This window comes from Saimiri boliviensis, chromosome 5 (assembly GCF_048565385.1).
Source record: "Saimiri boliviensis isolate mSaiBol1 chromosome 5, mSaiBol1.pri, whole genome shotgun sequence".
In the NCBI taxonomy this organism is placed as follows: Eukaryota; Metazoa; Chordata; class Mammalia; order Primates; family Cebidae; genus Saimiri; species Saimiri boliviensis.
The window spans coordinates 17,374,304-17,385,607 of NC_133453.1; the positions used below are offsets into that span (position 1 = coordinate 17,374,304).

An 11,304-nucleotide genomic window follows, 5' to 3' on the forward strand; every position below is an offset into this window, starting at 1 on the left:
CAGTCTGGGTGTCAGACTGAGACTCAGTCTCAAAAAAAAAAAAAAAAAGGAAGCCTTTCTTCCATCTCAGCCTATTTCAGTCTACTTGTGAGTGCCTTCTGCATCCCCCTCAACCAAAGGCCTTTCTAATGTCTGTTATATGTGGAAATATTTCTAGTGACAGATCCAAAATAAGAAATAGGAAGGCCAAAAGTTTTGATGCAATGGGAGACAAAATGAAGAACTAGGGGCACCCATCCTTCAAACCACCAAAAATGTTAATATATATTTAGAAAAAATAGTTTCTACTATTTTCGTTGCACCTATGTAATAAGTGATTGGGGTTAAACAGGCTTTGTGTGTGTTTGTTGTTTGTTTGTTTTGGGACAGAGTTTCGCTGTTGTCGCCTAGGCTGGAGTGCAGTAGCACGATCTCTGTTCACTGCAACCTCTGCCTTCTAGTTTCAAGCCATTTTCCCCCCTCAGCCTACTGAGTAGCTGGGATTATAGGCATGTGCCACCATGCCCGGCTAATTTTGTATTTTTAGTAAAGACAGGGTTTCATCATATTGGTCAAGTTGGTCCTGAACTCCTGACCTCAGGTGAACCTCTCGCCTTGGCCTCCCAAAGTGCTGAGATTGCAGGCGCAAGCCACCACCATGCCTGGCCTAAACAGGCTTTTAGCAGGTTTGTCTTAGAATTGAGTATAGTTTTAAATTTTCTGTTTAGAGAAATATTTTCTAAGTGTTTTTTGTTTTGTTTTGTTTTGTTTTTTATAGAGTCTTGCTCTTGTTACCCAGGCTAGAGTACAATGGCGTGATCTTGGCTCACTGCAACCTCCATCTCCCAGAGTCAAGTGATTCTCCTGCCTCAGCCTCCCAAGTAGCTGGGATTACAGGGCGTGCCACTATGCCTGGCTAATTTTTGTATTTTTAGTAGAGACGGATTTCACCATCTTGGCCAGGCTTGTCCTGAACTCTGGACGTCAGGTGATCTGCCTGCCTTGGCCTCCCAAAGTGTTGGGATTATAGGCGTGAGCCACCATGCCCAGCCTGTTTTCTAAGTTTTTAACAAATTAATTTTGAGACTGATTCCTCTGTTTCAACAGAAATGTGAAAAAAGACCTACTGTGTGACAGGCTGTGGATATATCAAGTGCACCAAGATTTACAATACCAGAGCTTGCTGCTCAGTGGAGGCTGCAGCGTGCCTGTGTGGCCCCAGGAGGGAGGGACCTGCTGCTGTGGCTGAGAAGGAAAGCAGGGCAAATCTGCCGGCATGGTCCCTACCCAGAGCAACTAGTGATGGGATTTTGTCAGCTCTCTTCTGTTAGTCACCCGTGACCCTGCAAACCTTTCCAAGCAGTAGGTCACCAGATTCTGCTGCATGCATTGGGTTTTTACTCAACTGGATTTAGAGTTCAAATGTCTTTGGCATAAAAAAGAAATACATAAAGACAACCCTTAAGGGTTCATGATAAAAACAGATTTACTTCCTCTTATCTATAGATTACAAATTGAACTCCTGTAACCATGGCTAAAACTGTTATAATTACTCAACACACAATTAGGGTGGGTGCAATGGCTCATGCCTGTAATCCTAGCACTCTGTGGAGCTGAGGCAGAAGGCTTGCTTGAAGCCAGGAGTTCAAAACAAGCCTGGGAAACATAGACCCGTCTCTACAAAAAATAAACAAAAATTAGCTGCGCATTAATGACATACACCTGTGGTCCCAGCTATTCGGGAGGCTGAGGCAAGAGGATCATTTGAGCCTGAGTGGTCAAGGTTGAAGTGAGCCATGTTCACAACACTGCATTCCAGCATAGGTGACAGGGTAAGACCCTGTCTCAAAAAAGACCCCCCCACACACACGCAATTAAACATAATGTTAAATATGACAACTAGCTAAAATATTTTGTGGAATTAAAAAGAAATACTAACTGGCTGGGTGTGGTTGCTCATGCCTTTAATCCCAGCACTTTGGGAGGTCAAGAGTTTGAGACCAGACTGGCCAACATGGTGAAACCTCATCTCTACTAAAAATGCAAAAATTATCCTGGCATGGTAGTGCATACCTGTAGTCACACCCACTCGGGAGGCTGAGGCAGAAGAGTCATTGAACCCAGGAGGCAGAGGTTGCAGTGAGCCAAGATCACACACTGCACTCCAACCTGGGCAACAGATTGAGACTCCTTTCCTTCTCAGAAAAAAGAAAAAAAATAAATACTAATCCCAGCGAGGTCTAGAACTGTCATATTAATTTTGAAACATGGGAGTAAACATACAGACACACTGATGTTGGCTTTGACTTTCTGCTCCCGCAGGCTCCTCAGTGGTTGGAAAGTGATTCTTGTCAGAAATGTGAGCAGCCCTTTTTCTGGAACATAAAGCAGATGTGGGACACAAAGACGCTGGGGCTGAGACAAGTGAGTACACACTGTCGAGCCATCGCTGGCTTGATTGTGTATTTCACTATTTGCTTACTTAATCTGGGTTTTTTGAATCACACTTGGTTCTTGCAAATGCTATTAATTCCTTCATTTTCTATGTCTTTATCGTTGTGTGACTAACAACGAGGAAGATCTTTCCTGGAGCCAATGAGACTGTTACCTCACTGTTCCAATACTTGTCCTGTATTGGAAAGGCAGGGGTGTGTAGAAAATCCCGAGAGTCTATTTTTAAATAGATACAAGATCTTTCAGTTTAAGACTATTACTTATTAAAGTCAGTGTTTTATACTAGCCAAGAACAGAATTAGGATAAATTAGGTTATACAGTTATATACCTTATGCTGTCACAAACACATAAAAAGTGATAATTTAGTCCTCACTTCAATGCCTGACCATATGAGTTGTAGATTATTTTAAATTGCTCCATTATAAGCATACCTGGAACATTTTTAGTAAGCATGTTTTGAGTACTCTTTTTTATTTTTTTAATTAAAGAAATATGTTCCAAATAGCCTGTAGATTTCAAAGATGCTCTTAACTCCTGGGATTCTTGTAATACTAAAGTTCTCCAGCAAAAAAAAAAAAAAATTTTCACAGCAGCCTTGAAGGTAGTTACTTAGGGCAAATATGAATTTGTGTGGGTTAAGTAAAAAAGAATGCTGATTTTATTTCTTTTTTTATTGGTTGCACCTCTATGAGAGATTAGCCTAAAGTTAGTATGTGTTAATAAACTTTTTCGGTCTGGCATGGTGGCTCAGGCCTGTAATCCCAGCACTTTGGGAGGCCAAGGTAGGTATATCACCCAAGGTCAGGAGTTCAAGACCAGCCTGGCCAACATGGTGAAACACTGTTTCTACTGAAAATACAAAAATTAGCTGGGTATGGTGGCGGACACCTGTAATTTCAGCTACTTGGGAGGCTGAGGCAGAGAATCGCTTGAACCCAGGAGGCAGAGGTTTAAGATCACACCTGTTATAAGTAAAATTTCGATGCCGCAAAAGAAATAGCACTTGAAGATAAATCCTCTCAGCAAGGCAGTTTACTTCTATAGAAGGTTACAGCTCATGGGTGGAGCAGTGGTGGCTGCACACTTGGACAAGTTGAGGGAGGGGCACTTAGGCCTGATGGGGGTCGTCCCTACTGCTGTGTCGTTCCCCTATTGGCTAGGGTTAGACTGCACAAGCTAGACTAATCCCGATTGGCTATTTTAAAGAGAGCAGGGATCTGAGCTGGAGTGGCAGGGTGAGTGTTTTGGCAGGAAGGACGGTTATGGGTGGGTCAGAGCAGGTAGCCAGGGGTGACCTAGGTCAAAGAAGGTGACCAGAGCAGGTGACTGGGATGAGTCAGGATGGAGCCGGAGGCCAGGTAGCAGATGGGAACTACTGATTAGAACTGGTGGAGAAGGTTGTTTACTGGAATTACAAGGAAGTTAAACTTTAAAATAGAGAATTAAAGAATAAGAGAGTTGATTATGGTGACATACTGATTCTTTGAAAAGAAACTTGGAGTTCACTGTAACACACCATTGCGCTCCAGCCTGGGCAACAGAGCAAGGCTTTTTAAATTAAAAATTAAAAATTTTTGAAAATTAATTATTTATTTAGTTTAAGGCTAGTCAAGTAAAGCAGTAGGAGTGGAGAAGGAACAAAGAAATCTGTAACTGGTTGTGATCAATTAGTTGTAAACACCACTACGCTCGGACCAGCCAATAAGTAAACTTTTAAAAATTTTACTCACAGAGCTACTCCATGGTAAGGTCTCATATGAGACTGGCGGGCAAAGCAGGACTTTTTTTAGTTCTCAGACCATTATAAAGCTCTGAAATAGTACCCGAGTTCTGTCTGTCATTAGCCAAGCTCTCAGAGTGCATGGCTGGTGGTAATTAGTGCAATATAAGTAATAGGTGAAGTGTTTCCTACTTCTAAAGGAAGCACAGAGAAATGGATTTCACTTCCATGTATTAACAGTTAATACAAGAGGGAAGAGGTGCTGGTCAATAAACTTTTGGTGGTAATAGAATATGTCAAAATTGGTCATAATAATTGGACTCTTTTGTAATGTTCTTGAGGCTTATTTCCAGAATCAGTTTGAGAGATTTAAAAAAAAATAGCAAAACATATGATTATGGATATTAGTTTCTTTGTGAGAGCATAGTGAATTTAAAACTTATTTTAGGTCAGGCATGATGGCTTATGCCTGTAATCCCAGCACTTTGGGAGGCTAATATGGAAGGATGGCTTAAGTCCAGGAGTTTGAGACCAGCCTGAGCAGCATGGTGAGACCCTGTCTCTATAAAAATAAATAAACCTTATTTTAAAACGTTTTAGGCTGGACATGGTGGCTCACACCTGTAATCCCAGCACTTTGGGAGGCCGAGGCAGGAGGATCACTTGAGCCTAGGTGTTCAAGACCAGCCTGGACAACATAGCAAGACCCCATCCCTACAAACAAATCAAAAAATTAGCCAGACATAGTGGCGCACACCTGTAGTCTCAGCTACTTGGAAGACTGAGGCGGGAAGATCGCTGGAGTCTGGGAGGTCAAGGCTGCAGTGAGCTGTGCTTGCATCTGTGCATTCCACCTAGGTGACAGAATGAGACCCTGTCTCTAAAGAGAAAAAAAAAAAAATAACGTTTTTTGATGGAGGTATAGATTTTTTCTTCCCAAAATAGATTTTTCCTTCCCAAAAGCAGTGATTAGGCTCCTAAGTGAACTAAACTTAGTGTTAATAATATTGTTTATTAACATGTAGACAGATAATATGAATGAAAGAAAAGCAAAACATTTGACCAGTGCACCAAGATTTTTGGGAAATCCTTGACTAGTGTCAAAGTTGTCTATCTTGTGTGAGTTGATTGATACATTGATTTGGGGTGATTATAATTCAAGGCATATCCTCCCTACCCTAGAGGGAAACCATGTGCTTTAAAGCGAAAGCTAACACCCTATTTTCCTCCTCCCGATCACCCATGAAGCATCACTGCAGGAAATGCGGGCAGGCTGTCTGCGGGAAGTGTAGCAGTAAGCGCTCAAGTTACCCCGTCATGGGCTTCGAGTTCCAAGTCCGGGTTTGTGATTCTTGTTATGACTCCATCAAAGACGAAGAGTGAGTGTTTGCATATTTTTGTTTCATTGCCTCTTAAAATCTGTCTAATTGTTCTCTGAAATGTGAAGAGCCTGAGAAGTGATACGGTTATATGTTTAACCATATGTTTGTTTCTCCTGAATTTCTTAAGCCATTTTGTTTGTTGTTTGTTTGTTTGTTTTTTGAGACAGAGTCTCGCTCTGTCATCTAGGCTGGAGTACAGTGGCATGATCTTGGCTCACTGCAAACTCCACCTTCTGGGTTCAAGTGATTTCTCCTGACTTAGCACCTGAATAGCTGGGATTACAGGCGTCTGCCACCACACCGGGCTAACTTTTGTATTTTTAGTAGAGATGGGGTTTCACCATGTTGGCCAGGCTGTTCTCGAACTCCTGACCTCAAGTGATCCGTCTACCTCAGTCTCCCAAAGTGCTGGGATTACAGGCGTGAGCCACAGCCTACGGCCCCCAAGCCATTTTTGAAGAGAGGACCTCCCTTAGCTTTATGACTTAAGACAAGCACTGTGCATCTCAATCTGCCCCTCTGACTGGGCAGCTTTCTCCTTTGCATGGTGAGGAATGCTAAGTTACATGGTCCAGTAACTGAGTGGACACCCTGAGCCTCCGCATCCCACCAGCCACTGTGCAGGGAAAAGTCCATGCACATGTGGATGGCAGTGGCTGAGCTGATTCTCTACAAAAGTATCCAGTGCCCAGACCTTTGCTCACACATGCATGTGAATTTAACTACTGGAAAAACTCTTAGAGACCAATGTTCTTTATTTCACACAAACCTGGTCTAACAGTCTATTCTTAAATTGCTTTTTGTGTGTAAGACACATCTGTCTGTATACCCCATTCTACGCTGACTTTTAGGCAAATCTGTTAGAACAGAATCACCATTTTCTTTCTTGCCCTTAGAATCAGCTTTTAAAGCAGCAGAGGCAAACATTGGCAGAGAACCAAACTGGAAAGCTAGTACATCACCACTGGTGTTGGTAAATGAACCAGTGATGGGATTGGAGCAGCTGGGCTTGGAGGCAGAGTTGAAGCCAATGCTGTAAGAGGTACTGCTCCTGTGCCTGGCAGAGGTTTCAGGGAAAACTGCAGCTCTGATGAATGTTTTGCCCATGCTGTGTGATTTTATTCAATGCAGTTCCTCTTTTATATTGAAGATTCTTGTTTTTATATCTGGGAATGTGTCAGCCTTTCCAGTAAAAAAAAAAAAAAATCAGTTATTTTGAGAGTTTTATAAATAAAACAGTCTTGTTTAAACAATTATTCTGCCTCAGCCTCCCTAGTAGCTGGATTACAGGCGTCCACCACTATGCCCGGCTAATTTTTATATTTTTTGTAGAGACAGGGTTTCATCATGTTGGTCAGGCTGGTCTTGTGCCTGACCTCAAGTGGTTGCCCGCCTCGGCCTCCTAAAGTACTGGGATTACAAGCGTGAGCCACTGCACCTGGCCACATTTATTTATTTTATGTTGTTAAAAAAAAAAAAAAAACCATTAGCTCTAGGTACAGTACAGTGAGTTTTCAGTGATCTCTTTTCTCTTTGTTAGTCGGACTTCTCTAGCAACCTTTCATGAAGGAAAACATAACATTTCCCACATGTCTATGGACGTTGCCAGGGGACTGATGGTGACCTGTGGTACCGACCGCATTGTAAAGGTAAGCTGGCTAATTGTCAGCATTTCAGTTGAGATTGCCCATTATCATGCTGTGAATGGGCAGGAGACAGTCACTCTTTCTGACTGGCAAGCATTTATAAGCAACCGATTGCCAGTTTAAAACCTTGAGTAATGGCCGGTCATGGTGGTTCACGCCTATAATCCCAGCACTTTGGGAGGCAGAGGTGGTGGATCACCTGAGGTGGGGAGTTTGAGACCATCCTAACATGGAGAAACCCCCCGTCTCTACTAAAAATACAAAATTAGCTAGATGAGGTGATAAATGCCTGTAATCCTAGCTACTCAGGAGGCTGCAACAGGAGAATCGCTTGAACCCGCAAGTTGGAGGTTGTGGTGAGCCAAGATCGTACCATTGCACTCTAGCCTGGGCAACCAGAGCAAGAGTCCGTCTCAAAAAAGAAAAACCTTGAGTCATAAATTGCTTGCCTGTGAGTTTCCATGCACTTGGTGGTGGTTGATCCCAGTGGTGCCTCCCTCTGCAGTGTCTGACAGAGTGAGTCGGGCACCCTGTAAATCCCTACTGGTGGAGCTGACCTCAGGGTTCTCCTCTCTTGCTGGCCTTGGCCCTCACCCTTGACCCATCTCAAGACCTTCCTTCCCTTGCCAACGTTCCTTGCATCCTGGGCAGAATATATCCTCATTATAAGGAATAACCACACCTTTTAAAAATTAAATCCCTGGGTCTCTAACACATAAATTGAAATGAAGTCTTTTATACTTAGTGCCCCTATTTTTTTTTTTTTTTTTGAGATGGGTCTTGCTCTGTTGTCCAGGCTGGAGTGCAGTGGCACCATCACTACTCACTGCAGCCTTCACCTTCCAGGCTCAAACAATCCTCCCACCTCAGCCTCCCAGGTAGCTGGAACTACAGGTGCCTGCCACCAGGCTTCGCTAATTTTGGGGGGATTTTTTATAGAGATTGGGTCCTACTATGTTGCCCAGGCTGGTCTCAAACTCCTAGGCTCAAGCGATCCTTCCACCTCAGGCTCCCAAAGTTCTGGGATTACAGGCATGAGCCACCATGCCTGGCCTAAGTACCACTTTTTTTTTTTTTTTTTTGAGACGGGGTTTCACTGTGTCACCCAGGCTGGAGTGCAGTGGCACAATCTTGGCTCACTGCAATCTCTGCCCCCTCTCCCCCAACCCCGGTTTCAAGTGATTCTCTTGCCTCGACCTCCCAAGTAGCTGGAATTATAGGCGCCTGCCCCTGCACCTGGCTGATTTTTGTATTTTTAGTAGAGATGGGGTTTTAACATCTTGGCCAGGCTGGTGTTGAACTCCTGGCCCTCATGATCCACCTGCCTTGGCCTCCCAAAGTGCTGGGATTATAGGTGTGAACCACTGCCCCTGGCCTGCCTAAGTACCACTCCTGGGTGCTAAAACTCTGAGATACTTTATATTCTTGATGGGCTTTTCTAAAAAAATTGAATTTATACTAAAACATTATTATGATGTCGTTTTTATGTGTAAAGACACTACTTAAATGCTTTGTTCACATTTTAGTGAAACTACATTGTTTTATCTTTCTAAAAATCTTTTCTTTTGAGATAAGGTCTCGCTCTGTCACCCAGGTTGTAGTATACTGGTGTGATCTGGGCTGGGTGCAACCCCTTTTTCTGGGCTCAGGTGATCCTTCCACCAGCCTCCTGAGTAGCTGGGACCACAGGGATGTGCCACCACACCAGGCTAATTTCTGTGTGTGTGTGTGTGTATATATATATATATATATATTTATTTATTTATTTATTTTTTTGGTAGAGACAGGGTTTTGCCATGTTGGCCAGGCTGGTCTCGAACTCCTGTGCTCAAGCGATGCACCCACCTAGACCTCCCAAAGTGCTGGGATTCCAGGCATGAGCCACTGTACCCAGCCATCCAGCCTCTTTCTATAAATCTTAAGGAGGTGTTATGAAAGAAGAGAAAGAGAGAATTCATTATTGTGACACCTTTTCAGGTTTCACAGTCATTTGTTTGTGTTGACTCTTGCCATTAGACCTGGTCATCACTGCTGCCTTTTCTGCGTTTCTTCCTTCCTTGTAGATCTGGGACATGACGCCTGTGGTGGGCTGCAGTCTGGCAACTGGGTTTTCTCCACACTGATCTGAGAGCTGGGTGACATCCACACCTAAGAACAGCAACTCCACCAAATAAAGTCCTTCCCACGCAGCTCCACAGCGCTGTCCTGTGAATGGGCAGTAGCCACTTACAAACAGATCAACATTTTTAAAAAGAAAATGTAAAGGTGTGTTTTGGGGCACTTGTGGAACTTACCCGTGGGGACTGATATGGAAAAGCTCTATCCGTAGTGGTTCCCTGAAGCCTGGAATTACTTCAGCGAAACTTCCCCATAAACAATGAGCTCATGTGTAATGAAAGAATGATCTAGCAAATGCGTTTTAGCAGGGAAAAAAATCAAAAAGTGAACGCTTAGAACTTTCTCAAAGCAGTTGCAAGTACCACTTCACTTAGCCTTGGGGGGCCTTCCAGGGCGCCTGTTGTCAGAGCAGAAACTGGGGGAAGAAAGACTTGTTCTCTCTTTCTCGAGGGGAGGCATTAAGAACTTAACAAAACCAGCGATCTTTCCCTATGAGCTGGCATTATGTGAATACCCTCTATGCTTAGTTATTGATACACTTCTTAAAGAGATCTGTTATTTTTGGGTAGTGCCATAATCTGCACTTAGTATTGGCTTGCTTCAATTGTTTCTCTTCCCAGCCAGTATGCTGTGGGTGAACTTTTGAGGTTGTCATTAAGTTGTGAAATTTTTGTAACCCTTTCCCCCAAATTCCGAGGACAAAACTTTTTTATGGTGCTGTTAACATGGGAATCACACAAGCCGCCTGACTTCTCATTGCCATTAGCAATGACTGATGGAAAACCCAGCCACCATTGTGATGTGAAATGATCAGAGTGTTGCATGGAACAGCCCAGTCCTCTTCACTAAACCAACATTCTATTTGTTGTTCTAAGACGAGCCTCTGCAATATTCTTGCAATTTAATATACCCCCCCACAAAAGCATTCCACAGCCTTTACACTATGTTGACTTTGAGTTATAACTAGTATTGTTCATGTTTTCATAAAAGGAAGTTAGTGACCCAGAGCTGTCATCATCAGTCAGGTCTTGCACAATAATTCCCAACTTGTAAATTGCCTTCCTAACAACTAGCAAAAGCTGTTGCTCATAATGGCATTTCTAAAACTTTTGGGCACTGTGTACCAGGATGAGGAAGAGAGGAAATTGGCCTGTCTTTTAATACTCCAGTATTTGTATGTTTGATTTTTTTTAAGCAACAGTACATGTATCTGTTTCTCTAGGGATATGGAGGTAAGTGGAAAAGGGCCTACCTTTTTAAAGGACAAATATAAAAATAGATAGGAACAGTATCTTTGCTAATCTTACTAGTGGATATTGATTTTAAAAAAAACAACCTCAGTACTGCATCACTGTGTTGGGATCATACCAAGACAATACGGTAATTCCAGACAATAAAACTAAAGAACTAAATCTGTTTTATAACGACATCTTAGAGGGACTAAAAAGTTTAAGGAGGCAATTAAACTAAGATGTCTTAATGGCTGTGTGACATACGTAAGGAAAGGAGAGAGGGTTAGGTATATCATGTTCTGGAATGATCTGCATTAAACGTTGACTTGTCTTCAAAAATAAGACTGAAGGGTTTTGTTGTTTCTTGGAGTTTTTGTGTTACATCACCTAAAGAGATTCTTTTAAAAACTTCCTGGACTCTTTGCAAAATGTATATTACTCACATAGTTTGGAAGAAAAATTGAGTAGTGGTAAGTTTTCTTCAAGCACAATGTTGAATGTTAAGCTTCCTGTATTAATTTTAGTTCAGTTAACGGTTCAGCCCATACAAAGGTGCTATCCTAGGGATTTTATGAAGTCCTGAAAGGAAAATAGAATATGATCAATTCCTTGCCCTGTGGAAGAATGCAGAACTGTGGTTTTGTTTTCCTTCGACTTCTGTAAAATGTGACCATTTGTTTGACATCTGTGGTAGATTGAATGGAATATCACAGCTGCTGAGCTTACTCCACAGCTTTCAAACCTTTTTTATTTAAAAAAATTCTTGAAAAAC

The 11,304-nt window shown here is 42.5% G+C and overlaps 1 protein-coding gene across 2 annotated transcripts in view; it reads left to right on the forward strand.

Annotated features, from left to right (window-relative positions):
- Positions 1-10,874, forward strand: part of WDFY1 (WD repeat and FYVE domain containing 1) — a 70,458-nt gene extending 59,584 nt beyond the window's left edge. Inside the window, exons 9-12 of one of the 2 annotated variants that reach the window (XM_003925475.3) lie at positions 2,302-2,403; positions 5,403-5,533; positions 7,077-7,185; positions 9,246-10,874. In XM_003925475.3, the coding sequence (XP_003925524.1) occupies positions 2,302-2,403; positions 5,403-5,533; positions 7,077-7,185; positions 9,246-9,305 (402 nt within the window). In that variant the 3' untranslated portion in view covers positions 9,306-10,874. The remainder of the gene's footprint in view (positions 1-2,301; positions 2,404-5,402; positions 5,534-7,076; positions 7,186-9,245) is intronic. The other variant, XM_010336239.3, reaches the window with a different exon arrangement.
- Positions 10,875-11,304: the final 430 nt, after the last annotated feature.